General features: G+C 44.5%; 1 protein-coding gene across 1 annotated transcript; it reads right to left on the bottom strand.

Moving 5' to 3' along the window:
- Window positions 1-2,344: 2,344 nt before the first annotated feature.
- ARPC5L (actin related protein 2/3 complex subunit 5 like) lies at window positions 2,345-12,828 on the bottom strand. Its single transcript, XM_065418739.1, has 4 exons — window positions 12,639-12,828; window positions 7,710-7,782; window positions 6,824-7,000; window positions 2,345-3,439 (listed from the first exon to the last, which is right to left on the bottom strand). The coding sequence occupies exons 1-4, from the start codon at window positions 12,779-12,781 to the stop codon at window positions 3,377-3,379; spliced, it is 456 nt and encodes a 151-aa protein (XP_065274811.1). The 5' UTR covers window positions 12,782-12,828; the 3' UTR covers window positions 2,345-3,376.
- Between the last annotated feature and the right edge of the window lie 1,676 nt (window positions 12,829-14,504).

The raw sequence follows: 14,504 nt of genomic DNA, 5'->3' as shown, positions 1-14,504 counted from the left end.
GTCTTTTTAATGTAAAGGCAGAATTCAGCTTGTACGCAGCAGATTGTGGCTTGAATACTATGAACTTCCCTGGAGAGGAAGGACAGACTAAGCCCTGATCTGCCATACAGAGCTGGAGTAGAATTTTGCCCTTAGTCACTAACCACAAACTACCTTAAAAATGGGAAGCAGCAATTTGTCTGGCTTTGTTTAAAAAAAAAACTGAAGTGTTTATAAAAACTACATAGAAAATATAGAACTTAAACAGGCAGCAAGTTGCACAAAGGCTCTTGCTGAATAACAGTATTTTTATCAAATACATCTTGTTAATGAAAATTCAACATATACATAAGAGAATTTTAGACCAAATGCTTATGAATGTCTTACCATAAAGAGTCACTAGTATTTTAACCTTACTGAGGGTGTAGGAGTTGGCCTGTGCTAGTAGGAGTAATGTTAAAAGGAGTTGAATGAATCACGTTACCCTTCTATTGGGGAAGAATAGCAACAAGATTTTCAGTAAACAGGCTCTGTCCTTATACCTAAGTAAACACCTTTAATGGCTTTAGCTTCATCTACAACATTACTCTCAATGGAGGGGCTCAAGGGCTGCCTTTACATTTGTATGTTATTGTAAGTTAACTGGGGTAATGTGCTTTCACATTAGAAAATTTAATGAATCTTAAGGGGCAGAAACTTTCATCCATTATTCTTCCCTCTCCAAATGGAGTAATGAGGGCTATGCCTGTGTGTGCTTAGAGCTAAAGCGTTCATTTTACTGTGATTATAAAAATTACTTTAGGATGAATGGCACCTTTCCATAAGATATCAAAGGAATTCAGACATTCTCAATTGCAATAGAGACCCTTGCTAATGTCTCTTGATGACAGTGGATCTAGGGCAGCTAAGTTCCAGTACGGTGATGCCTAGCCTACTGTTCTTGTCCACCAGTGACTACCAGCAGGCTGCCCAAGGACTTGTTTAGAAGCTGGTTTGAGTTGTTCCTTAATCTGCTATGGGTTGCTGTTTAACATGAAGGAAAGCAGTTCCCTTTACCCTGATCCTGGTTAGGGGATCAGGGTAAAGGGAACAAGGTGAGCTGTATGCTAGAGAAACTTACAGTATCTGTTGAATAGCATAACTTCAATTTGATCCTAAAGGTCCTTAATTTACCATGAGTTAGTTTTCCTGTGTTGAATTTTCTTTAACTATCACAGCAAGAATAATCTATGATGTATATATTAACAATTAATGTACTTTTCCTTCTATAAAAGCTCCTGGGGTGTATATATAATCCTTTCTATGAATAGCTGCCTGTGGATTTTAATCTATTCCTTTTGTGTTGTAAATATAGATTGTATTATAGAACTCTGAAACAATTGAACTAATTTGTGGTGCAATATTTTTGATTAAAACTCTGGACTTCCTTCTAATCATCTTATTGGGCTAGCTCCATGGTATTCTAGTGTCAATGCACCAGGTAGTTAACATGTAAAGGAGCTAACTGACCTCTGGGGCGGGGAGAACTGTTATACTTAACTCATGAACCCTACTTTCTTATCAAGGGTAAGTGCGTGCTTTTTCTTTTCCTACCTTCTGTGGCTAGTATCTCTGACACCCTCCCCTCACTTGATGCACAGGGTTAACACCTACTGCAGGAGACCAAATTTCACTGAAGGTTGTGAGGTCCATTTATAAAGCCCAAGTTCAACTGCTGCCCTGTAGTTACAATCAAGTACCCTTTCATTCCTGCATGGCTTCTTTAGCCTGAAAACTACCTGATTAAAAAGCCATCTTCCCGGAGCTACGGGTGGTTCTTGAAGCAGTGCTGTAATGCGTCTTCAGTACATAGAACCCATGAGCTGAGCCTTCAAGCTCTCATTTCTTAAGTTCAGATACCCTTAAGAGGGGTGGGAGAGGGAGATCTTTACCCAGAAGACAGCATGTTGTGCACTGATAACTTACCCTAAAGCCTTTGTTCCAGGTGCTTTCATGTGACAAGTTCCTCCAACCTTAACCCCCTGCATCTTAAGTCCTAGTCCTCAGAGAAAGCAGGATCTACATAAGATGTTTGTAGTTAAAGAACCCAGCCACTTTATAGGCTAAGTTTAATTTTTAATCACACAGCAGGACCCATTACTAGAGTAACAGATACTGTCCATGCAGTACTAGTTCTGGTCTTCTGTCTGCCAGAGGTTTTTCTAAAGATAACTGCAGTGCTGCACTGAGTTTCAAGTTTGTTTGTTTGTTTACCTGAAGCTAAACTACACTCCCCTGCTTTTGACTGGTGCTATATGATCCATAGCATTAACACAACATGCCAGGATCTTCTCTCACACAGATGACTACACAGCTTTGTACATTAAATATGTGCTGATCGTTTATTAGCAGGACACTATTCAGAAAAGGTCCACTTCAAAGGGGGTGAATGTACTTCTGTTTAAAGATTAACATATCAGAGAGCTCCTATTCAGACGATGAGCAAGCACTCACTGTACTTAACTGCATAAAAGGCAAGGACGCATTTTCCATAACAGCATTAGTTACACATGAAGCTTTGAAGTAGTTCCTTGCTCAGCTGACATGAAGAGAAACGGAGCCCTCCCTTCGATACCCTTAACAACACCATATATTATATTTGGCACTTAACTTAATCCTCTGTTTATACATACAAATTAAATCAGGGCTAGAAAGAAAACATTCAAGTAAACACAGAGTGAGGCAAAGGTGCAGTTAGAGGTGCTCATTCCATCCATTTAAGAAAAAGTGCCCTACTTTAAAGCATGTCCTTTAGAGACAGTCAAGGTGGTGTAGATGTAAACAAGAGCACAATACTATGTGGAGGTGGGATCCTACACCAGGACTATTTCAGTACCAATTTGCCTTTGAATCAAGGGCAGTTTATCTAAATTGTAAAATTAAGTTATTTGACTCTTACAGTCCAAGAGCTTTATTGATGCAGCAGGCACTTTACAATGAAACCAAACCAGTAGTCCAGCTAGTCCTGTGATTGTATGTACAAAGTCCCCTTTCAAATAAACATTCCCCCCCCACCCAGAAACCAGTCAATTGTGTCTACTGAAGCCACAGCACCTCTTCTTTTAAATAAGCAATACACACACGATTTAATTACCTCTCCCCTTACAGTAATGAGAGCAGAATTTCTGCCTTCTGCTTTACCTTTAAACAAGGGATCAGAATGTCTCAGCTCCTATATTTGATAGTCAGAAAACACAGGAATATTTACTCTTTCCCCCAACCTTTACAATTAGAAGCATTCAAGAGGTTTCCAAAGTTTCAGTAGATTGCAATGTCTAGAAAGATGGACCAGTGTCACTTCAGCTAATTCTTTCTTCTGAGTCCAAAACTGTTCATCTTGGTTCAAGGTAATAGTCTTTTAAACAGTCTTTCTTGCTGTAAGAACTCTTACTATGGAACCTAGTCCACCTACCGCTAGTGCCTGTGAGGGTGGGAAAAGGAGATAGATATTACACACACACAAGGCATCTCAAACATAACAGCAGATATTAGCTAACCTCATTTCTGTACTTAATTGTAACACCAAGCAGTATATAGTTCACTTTTCCATCTGTTGCTAGAGCTCCTGAAATTCAGACATTATTCACTATTTAAGCATTTACTTCTTACTTTACATTTTCTTGCTCTTAAACCTTTGAAGTAGTTGTTTAAAAAAGGTTCCTTAATAGGTGCTGGAATTAACATTACTGTTTAAGTTAATTCTTCTGAAAATGATAGGGTAACAAATCTGCAAATGAACATGAAGCAGAAACAGCAGTTTTCGTTTTGTGGAATCTCACTTTCAGACACACTAGAAAGGAAATATGCCCACAGGATCTAGTATTAGTGTTACCAAGGAAGCATAACAGTTTGGCATTATGCTACTGGTTCAAGAGTTGAACATTCTAATGGGTCAGCAGCAACTGCGGCCATTTTTGGAAAAGATACTCTAAAGCCAAACATTGGGAACATATTACTGGACAGTTTATCCCAACTTCTTAAGAACAACATTAATAGAAACAGGAAATTATTTAACCCTAATAGAACTGTTTAAGTTACATTAAGCTTTCACCTAAAGTCTGTGCCGGTACCTCCTGCAGTTGTGACCTTACAGAACAATTTAACTTCTGGTGGTAACAAGCCTTATGTTTATACTCTTTAGGCCCTGGTACAACTTAATCCCCAAATCACCAAGGAGAGATGAGCTAGTGGTTAGGGTGCTAAACTGGGATTTTTGACCTGGATTCAATTCCCAAATCTGCCCCGACTTCCTTCAGGACCTTGGGCAAATCTTTAGTCTCTATGCCTCAGTTCCCCCATCTGTACTATGGGGATAATAATCTCACTCTTCACAAGAGTGTTGTGATAGGTAGAATGAAGACTGCGAGGTACTCAAGTATCTGAGGCGGCCTGGTTCTGTAAGACAAGCTATTGTATTATCAGAGAGCCCAAGGACACTTAAGGGAGACATTACTGTCAGACAGTAACCTAGTGACATCCTGTAAACCATTCAAATTTAAGGGGATGGTGCAGAAAGCTTTGTTCTCTGTCCTAGAGTCTATCACCAATTCCACTGGAGATATTAATAAAACTTTGTATGACATTACCACAACTACAGAATCTGTCACCTGCCATAGTTCTGACTGGAAACAAGGTTCTTTTGTTTTTAGGCTAAGGGCTTGTCTATACTTACGCGCTGGTTCGGCGGCAGGCAATCGAACTTCTGGGTTCGATTTATCGCATCCAGACAAGACGCGATAAATCGAACCCAGAAGTGCTCGCCGTCCACTCCGGTAATCCTGCTCGGCGCGAGGAGTACGCGGAGTCGACGGGGGAGCCTGCCTGCCGCGTCTGGACCGCAGTAAGTTCGAACTAAGGTATGTCGACTTCAGCTACGTTATTCACGTAGCTGAAGTTGCGTACCTTAGTTCGAATTGGGGGGGTTAGTGTAGACCAGGCCTAAGTTCCATATCCTGTGTACAAACAATAAACCAAAATGTACCTACATTAGGATCTAAAAGGTAGATATACTAGTGATTGGGAGAAACAACTATATATGTATGTAATTAAGACTAGCAGATAAACTTACAAGCAGACTAAATTGACAGAGGCAATAAAAATGCAGCCTATGAAGTATTACAACCTAAGAACCTGGAGCAGGGAGTACTAGTGTCAAACATCTGCTGCTCTTACAAAGTGCAATGTTATAATTGAGGCATCTATCTAAGAGAGGTGTGGGAGAGCCTGTGTGTAATGCACAAGCTGGGTGTGTAAGAATTCATAAGTTTTTACCCACTTGCAACCAAGTCACAACTGAGAATGGTTTCTATATCTATTGCTAAAGCTGGGCTGGCACGAATGTAAAAGGTACTGAAAGGGAGTGCTAGATCTCAAAGGACTAGACAGATGACGACTCCTCTCACCATGAATGAATAACTCTTCATACCAGTAGTACCATAAAGTAGAATGCAAGCAAAGCTTCAGTTTGGAAACAGGGCCAACTCTACTTCAGAACTGCCTCGTTCCTTTCAAAGTCTGGTGATATGTGTAGGCTGTTTTTACATTTGGCTGCATACTCTGCGTGGTAACAGTTCCCCAGCCAAGGCAGTATGCCGGGTAATTTCATACACCATGGGCCACCAATCCAGAATAGCCAGAAACCATCATTTTCATTGGAAACAAAAAGCAAGCAGAAATATGTTCTTTGACATGTTCTCATGACAGCATCTCCTCCCACCCCCACATTTGAAATGACATTCTGCAAAGCAAGTGGCAGCTGCAGAAGTCTTCAGTGCAGTTACGAAGTATCACTGCTGAGTTGGCATCAGCAAATGTGTGTGTCCATGCCCAAAAGGCAAAGCCTTCAAGGTCTGAACACATCCCTTGTGCGGTTGTAGATGTACCCTGAATTTAAAGAGATTCCTTCCTTTAAATAGACTTTTCAAGACAGTTGTTCCACACTCAGACCTACACTCTACCCTTGGGAGAGGGGCTGAACAATCATTCCATACAGACCTATGCCTGCTCAAACATGCACCCTACCCAGGGGTGGCAGGAAGGAAAGTGTCAAAACAGTCTGTTGGCAGCAAGGCCCTCACCACACCCTTGTAGGATCACAGAACAGCCATTCCATAGGGGATCTTTGCCTCAGGATAGTACACGTCAGAGCAGTCATTCCACACTTGAACTCTAAGGTGGAGTGTGGATCCAAGTAGGAGCTTTTCAGTTGCAAGACTTCACAAGAGTTTCTCTTGCAAGTTAGAATTGTGCAACGATCACTGCTCAGTCTTGTACATCCAGATGCCAATTTATGGGAGTATGACAGGTGAAAGCTCTGGCAGGTGTGTATTTCTCTAGCACATATCCAGAGGCCTATGCACCTCGCACTACATAGACACCGGATTAGAAAAATCACTTTCCCAGGCTAATACTTTGAATAATCAAGTCTCCATTTACAAGTTCCTAGTTGGTAGATTCTACCACAAAGAAAAATACACCACTCTACCCAACTACATCATAATACTTCCACCTTATTCCTCCTTCCATGGACTCCCAACCTTCCTAAATGGCTGCAAGAAAAGATGGACTTTGAAGCCTACTAAGAGTTAATGAATCCAAGCTCTGGCAGACCAGTAGGGAAATGAATTCCCAAACAGTGTAGCCCTGTCATCAGATTCCTCCTCCAGCACCTCCACTGACCACAATTATATTGTATGATTCTGCATAGGTACTGTTACACAGAGCATTTAGAAACTCAGAAGATTTCCACCAATGATCCTACTGAACTGTGACTTCATGTGTAGGCAGCACTGAAAGAGAGACATACCTTTTCATGCCATTGAAGTAATATTGCACTGCTATTTTCTGTTGGCTTTTCAAATCCTTTATAAACGTACTTCATTAACAAGTCAATACCATTTCTGTCTAACGAGTTTACTGCCTGTTCTATCTCACTGCTTTTAAAGGATGTCAGGACCTTAAGCACCACTCCCTGGGCCCGTTCCTGCAACGACAAGAGAAGTAAAATGACATCAGAACCTATTGCCCCAAAGAGCAAAAACAGCAAAATCTTAACTGTATCCAAAATGCACATTTACTCAGCTAATGACTTCTGCCTAACAGATAACATGCAATGGAACTGTCAGCTGGATATAAAAGGCTATGTCAGTTTGTGAACCATCAGGCTTTAGTTTTACCATTTTAAATTTCAGTAGTTTAGGAGCATTTAAGAACCAACTTCTTTAAACATTAAGGATTGAAAAGGGTCAGTGTTTCCTTCTGAGAAAACATGATGGGATTTGGTGGGTCAGTGGACCAGACTTGTAAGTATCTTAGCAGCAAGTTTCTCCCACTTGCTATGCCCTAGCATAAACTTGCTATCCCACTCCATCCAGCCAGGTGTGTGCACCAAGGTGGAGAAGCCACATATATTGGATAGCTTCTAATATTCTTCTCCTAGAGTTTGCATAGTAAAGGTCCAGCCACTGAACAGAAGCAGTTACTAATCAAGGGTGTCTAAGTACAAATATACAGCATATACATTTTACAAGTGGTTCACATAATAGGTTATTAATGATCAGCTATTTATATTTTCAGAGAAATGTTATTTTAAAGTGTACTAATACTCCATAGCCGGGTCTATAAGGATCAGTGTGTCGGCACCTAAGGTGAACTAACAGTCACACAATTAGAAACCCAGAGGCTCCATTTACCTTTATTGCTTGGTTCTTCGTGTTCAAGGGAGAATTTCTTAAGGCTGTGTGGAAAGCTTGGAGCATATCACCTGTGCAGCACAGCAAGTCAAGGACCCAAATTGTTTAGATATTCTTAAAGATGATTAATAAGCATTCTATAAAGGACAGTTCAGAGCATTGGATATTCCAACACACCTAACTCGAGATAGTGGAAACAGGAAGCAAGGATCAACTGTAGCAACATACCACACCTTCTGATAAGGCTGTCATATCCCTCATTTTTAATATAGCTAAGACTATTGTGAATAGCCTTTTGAGTATTCTAAAGATCACCACAATTTGCTTTGTAATAGAAAATACTTGATTTCCAAAAGACGTTGTAGTAGCAAAGTAGAGTGTCAAAGTGTACACATCAAAAGGAAACTCAGTTCACGGTCAACAGATCTTTACTCTTACCACTGTTTCTAAGTACTATCCATACTGTACACAATAATGGCTGAGCATCACCATGAACTCAGAGATATCCCAGCTTGCCACAGAAATTACATTACTTAGAAAGAGCACAGTGGATACTGTGTAGACACTGAAATTCCAAAATAGCGTTATGGAGTTCAGGGTCCATGTAACCTGAACACACACGCACATAATCTAAAAAGGGTCTTATCCTGTCTTCAGTCAGAAAGCATTCCCAATTCTTTCAATAGGGTTTTGCTGAGAAAGGGCATGCAAGATTTCCACAGCTCCTAAAGCTAGAATTCACAAAGTAGGTGGGTAAGAGCTCCGTGTCCAGAAGGAAGCCATGTTAGATTAGCTGTAAAAATAAAAACACGTCCACTGGGGATATCCAGAAGAAAATGTCATAAATTGGCAAGATGGCAGCTGCATTTACCAGCTTAAACAAGATTTAGTCTTTTCAAAACCAAACTACAACTTCAACTCAAATGTCATTTTTACCTTGCATATGGTTCTGGAGGCAGGAAATCCACCAAAGCTACAGACAAATATCTAAATGCCTTTGAAAACAAATGCCCCAGGAAAATACTAAATATTAAATGGAATGAATTTATTACAAATGCCAAGATTAATCAGAGTTGAACTACTCCTTATCTACAAAGTTAACCATAGAAGAAGAAGAAAATATCGAACATGTGTTAAGAATGAAGCCTGAGCATCTGCTATGGGCAACTCAAGAAACATTAAGGAGTCAACCAAAAGAATCCCTCCATTGAACAGTATGTAGAGAGAAAATTATGGGATTTAACAACATAGAAGACATGCAAGAAGCAGCCCAGGTTAGACAGAGATAGTAGAGCCTTGGTTGTATCCTAAGCAATATTTGACAGCATGGGAAAGATTCAGATTACACAGATCTATTTATGAAAGGGAATGCATGCATACCTCATCTGGGAGGCATCCAATCCGGTCTCCTGCAAATCCTAAGCGTAGCTATAGATGCACAGGAAAAGATACTGAAATGCAGTAGAGAATCTCAGGAAACAGCATTAAAAAGTTTATCCTCCCACAGGAGGAGAGTATGGAAACCTGAGCTTTGCCAATAAAGAGATGTTATCTTTTCTACATAAGTCAAATTGTGGTAATGGAGCTAGGTAGTTTAGGGAATTCTATACTGTACAGTAAGAACAGTCGCAAGTATCAGGCAATTAAATATAAATTTAAAAACGAATAAAAGATACCAAAGAAATCAGCACCAGATTTATGTTCCCAATGATTTTAATTAACTTTGTGATCCCAAGCCCTGAAACTACACCGCAAGAGTAAGATTGTTAAAGCCCGACAGCACAGCATGAAGGATTGCAAACAAGTGCTCATTTTGCTTCAAGGTCAATTTCCTCTTCACTTATAATTTTTAAAGCAATAGTTCACATCTGAGGTGACAGGAAATCCTTTGTCAGTTAAACTAAAGCCGACAAGACTTCACTGTTATAAAAACAGAAACCTCCTCATTCACCACACAAAACTTAAAACTTTGCAAATCAGCAAAGCCTTGTTCTCAGTTATTCAAACTGAGCTATGGAACCATCTGACCTTACAACCCAACATTCTCATTTGCTCAGTTCCAGGGATGCCAAGTAACAAGGATGGCATCCAGGGGGACAAGTCACCTAAAAAGTAACTTGGTATACTGGCAACTATAACTGGAAAACTCAAATAATTTGCTATTCATTTCTATCATGCTTATAAATACAAGTAACAGCAGGATGTTAATGAACTAATCTACTTCCTTAATTAATAGCAGAGCCCCTCTCTGAAATACATGCCAGTCCTGTGTTACCCCCAACTTCATATTTGGGTTTAAGAAATAATGCTGCCATAAAATAGTTAATTCAGTCATTCCCAACACTTGTTCAGATAGAAAAGTGCATCTTGGAGGACTTCATGAACGATCTTATTTGGTGAGGAAGAGCAGCCCAAGTGACAGCTGCCACTCAGGAAGAATTCTGATCAATATAAAGAGATCAGCACATACTGCAACTAGTTACTAATCAAATTATACAACGTAGAATAGTTTATTGGCCTGCTGCCTAATTTAATTTTTACAGTGACAGAATCTTAACTACATAATATGGATACAAGATAGCTCAGAGGATTGGTAATGAGATACAGATCCTGGCATCTTTAGATGACAGACTAGAATCCAGCCCAGGTCTGATGGCTGTTCAGACCAATCTGAAATGATTTGGTGGGGCTTAGTCCAGCCCCCTAATGGAGAGAAGTCCCACATCACAGAAACCACCACAATTATCATCTTTTAACAGTTTGAGCAGAGAATCCAAGCAGTGAATGGGGAGAATGAACTTTGTCATCTCCACATGGGTAAAGCAGTCACTATTGATATATATTAGTGATGGGTGCAAGCCTGTGGGTGGAAGACATAAGCCTCCCAGGCTATCAAGCACTTTACTCTAGGTTACACTGTGAAAAAAGATCTGCACAACTCCAACTGGTATTTTCTAAGATGCGCAGACAAACTAAAACTACTATTTCTCCTCCCAGTCAGAGGCCATCCTGCTCTCTCTCCCCCCCTACACTTGTTGTAGGCTTCATTTTAAAAACATATTGTGTCAAGGAGCCTCCTTGCTTTCATCTTCTGAACAGGAACCTTAATAAAAGGAATAATCTGGGTTAGGTCCCAGTGGGGCTGGTGGCAGAGTTATTTTAAGCACATTTACATCAGTTTGGCTCAATTAACTCACTTCAAAACACACTGTCCTACTTGAAAAATTATTTCAGAAATGGGATGAGGCAATGGAACATTCTCCTTCTATATAAGGCTCTCTGTCCACTTCTGTCTGCAACCCCTAATTAGGTAACTTAATTTGCTTCCAATGTTTCTATAAACTATGAATTACAACCAACTGCTACAAAAATTGAGATCAGATCTCACATAATCCCCTTTCATAAACTGCTAAAAATGACAGAATTGTTGGTGTTGCAATATGCAAAGCTAGTACCCGCAACTATAAATCAGGTTATTTCAGATTTCAGGATCTGGTTAGAATTCCACAGGCAAAGAGATACCAATCTTAATCAAAGTTAAAGCATAGTCTGGGGCTTGCTTTCATTTCCCATGTTTGCTGCTTTCTTTTCTTTATCAGCCAAGTGGAGTTTTCAATTTTGCAAACTGTATCATATAAAGATGAGCAAAATAATTATTTCTTGTAAACAGAAAGTGCGATGGAAATTAGAACTCATGAAACTGGACAGCAAAAAGGCAAAGATTAAAAAAAGGAGAGATGGGTTAAGATAACATTTTGGGGAGCCAAGCATTTTTAGCTTTAAACAGATGTTATAAGGGAACTATGTAAATGAGTCATACCTAGGAGCATTAAGGAATACCTCAGAACAGATCAAAAATTATACTTTTAACACTTCTCCAATTATAGGTATTTTCAGTCGTGCACAGCTACTAAATCTCACCAAATTTATATTCATGACTAAATTTACAAAGCACTTTGGGAAATGCATGTTTCACGCTAAATTTTGAAAGATGAGACCCCCACCCCTTTTAAGGCTATAAAGGCAATAATGCCCACACTGCAACCATGGACTGTGTGGTGTTAAAAGACATATGCAATATAAACTGTTGCTAAAGGAGAGATTTTCAACAGTACAAATGGTAGTTGGGCATCCTATACTTATTGAAAGTCAACTGGGAGTTAGATGGCTTTCTGCCAAGTGTTCCTTTGAAAATCCCCCTCAGAGTAACAGTAAATCTTCATAACATGATACACGTTCTAATACATGCTTTTCTGAGCAAAGTAACAGCTAATAATATTGACTTTTAAAGTATCACCAGCGTCAAATGAGTAGTACCCAGTGAAAGGAATGCTTCAGTTCACACATCAGAGCTATTGTTTCAGGCTTTCTGCAACCTCAGGCAGACATCACTGCTTGGATTACACTTTGGATGGGTTTACAGTTTTCTTTGCAACTACAAAAAAAAGGAACATTGAATCTCTGTCCGGTCGCCCCTTCACCAGCTTGTTCTCTGCACCCTCCCCGGGGGCTCCCCTGGGACATTGCTGTAACAGATGCAGTGTCACACTCCAGACTAAGAGGCTGAACAGCTTTCTAGCCCTAGCTAGCAGCAGCAAGTCAGCACAGACCACAACGGCCTCGCGCTGATTAGATTCAGCGAGACAGGCAACATCCCGTGAAACCCCATTTCCTGCACTAGCTCTGCAGAGACAGGTGTTGTCAAACCGCCGGCCTGGAGCAGCCCCGCACATGGCTCGCTCCGCTCCCGCGCGGACACCGCCCGCCCCCTCCCCCGCAGCGCGGAGCGCGCCTCCACAAGAGCAGCCCCCCGCAGACTGGGCCCGGCGCCCCACTCCCAGGAAGCGGGGCCCTGCAGCCTGTGGGGCCGCCCGGCGCGGCTCTCCCCGCCGGGCGCGGCGCCGGGCCCAGGGCTCCCCAGAAGGATATTGCCTCAGCAGCGCCTCCACCTCGGGAACCGGGTCCGGCTCGGCCGCCGCCGCCGCCTCGTCCGGCTCCTCCACGAACTTGTTCTCGTCGTACTCGTCGATGTCCAAGCGGCGGAAGCGCGAGGAGAGCGTGTTCCGGGCCATGCCGGCGGAGAGGCCGCCGCGCTGAGCTTCGCCTCACAGCCTCGAGCGTCCGCGAGCCCCGCGCGCCGCTTCCGGGAAGGGGCGGAACCGGAAACCCCGCCCCCCCGTGGAGGAGCGGGAAGGACGGAGGCGGAGTTTGGCTGTGAGGCGAGACTGGCAGGGCCTCGGGGAGGCGGGGCTGGGCGAGCGAGAGAGGGGCAGGGACTCCGGGGAGGCGGGGCTGGGCGAGCGTGGGGGAGGGGCAGGGACTCCGGGGAGGCGGGGCACAGCGGGCGTGGGGGAGGGGCAGGGACTCTGGGGAGGCGGGGCTGAGCGGCCGGGGGAGGGGCGGGGACTCTGGGGAGGCGGGGCACAGCGGGCGTGGGGGAGGGGCAGGGACTCCGGGGAGGCGGGGCACAGCGGGCGTGGGGGAGGGGCAGGGACTCTGGGGAGGCGGGGCTGAGCGGTCGGGGGAGGGGCGGGGACTCTGGGGAGGCGGGGCACAGCGGGCGTGGGGGAGGGGCAGGGACTCTGGGGAGGCGGGGCTGAGCGGTCGGGGGAGGGGCGGGGACTCTGGGGAGGCGGGGCACAGCGGGCGTGGGGGAGGGGCAGGGACTCTGGGGAGGCGGGGCTGAGCGGCCGGGGGAGGGGCGGGGACTCTGGGGAGGCGGGGCACAGCGGGCGTGGGGGAGGGGCAGGGACTCCGGGGAGGCGGGGCTGAGCGGCCGGGGGAGGGGCGGGGACTCTGGGGAGGCGGGGCACAGCGGGCGTGGGGGAGAGGCAGGGACTCTGGGGAGGCGGGGCTGAGCGGACGGGGGAGGGGCGGGGACTCTGGGGAGGCGGGGCACAGCGGGCGTGGGGGAGGGGCAGGGACTCTGGGGAGGCGGGGCTGAGCGGACGGGGGGAGGGGCAGGGACGCTGGGGAGGGCTCGCCCCGCCAGCTCCATGCGGGGCCTGTCAGGGAGGGGGCCCCAGAGGGGATTTCTCAGTTTTGTGTTCCTGGAGGTTTCATTACTTGACAATCTTTAATTGAAGATTAAACTTTAATTGCTGGAGGCTCCTGGAGGGTTGGCAAGCCTACCAGAAGCAGGTGCTGTTTGCCCCACTCTGGGAGCTGTGTAGCCCCCAGCACCAGAGCCCTGCCTATAAACACAGGCAACTGGGGCAAGCAGCTACCTGGCCCTGGGGCAGCCCGGAGCTAGGCCTCCCCACCGCTCCTGCAGTTGCAACTGGTAGAGAAGTGCCCAGAGGAGTGAGGTCAAGGCTTGGCTGGGTGCAGTGCATTGCACAGCCACAGAGAACTCCAGACCTTAGCCTTCTTGTCATCAACCGAAGGAGAAGTTGGCTAAAAGCTGCTGTAAGGAGGTGAGTGCTGTCGCTTTGTTCTAAATCAGCAGTTCTCAACCAGGGGCCCTGGGGGACCCATGAGCAGGTTTCAGGGGCTCCACCAAGCAGGGCTGGCATTGGACTCGCTGGGGCCCAAGGGCAGAAAGATGAAGCCACACTGCCTTAAGCCCCACCACCAAGGGCTGAAGCCATAGGCGCTGACTTCCCCTGTTTCTCATAGGTGCTCGGCCCCGCCCCCACTCCACATCTTCCATGAGGACCCGCCCCCAAAGTCCCCATCCCAACTCCGACCCCTCCCTGCCACTATTCCAACTCCTTCCCCAAATCCCTGCCCCGGCCCCACCACTTCCCCCAAGTGCCATCCCCCCCCCAAGCGTGCTAACGCTGCCAAATGGCT

This window comes from Emys orbicularis, chromosome 18 (genome assembly GCF_028017835.1).
Source record: "Emys orbicularis isolate rEmyOrb1 chromosome 18, rEmyOrb1.hap1, whole genome shotgun sequence".
NCBI classification, from domain to species: Eukaryota; Metazoa; Chordata; order Testudines; family Emydidae; genus Emys; species Emys orbicularis.
The sequence above is the reverse complement of the archived record's forward strand: the minus strand, read 5'-3'. Positions and strand labels throughout refer to the sequence as shown.

Coding starts and splice junctions, on each gene's coding strand:
- ARPC5L (XM_065418739.1), bottom strand. CDS start 12,781: ATGGCCCGGAACACGCTCTCCTCGCGCTTCCGCCGCTTGGACATCGAC. Junction 7,001..7,709: donor CGAAGAACCAAGCAATAAAG/GTAAATGGAGCC, acceptor TTGTCGTTGCAG/GAACGGGCCCAGGGAGTGGT. Junction 3,440..6,823: donor TACTTCAATGGCATGAAAAG/GTATGTCTCTCT, acceptor CCACCCTCACAG/GCACTAGCGGTAGGTGGACT.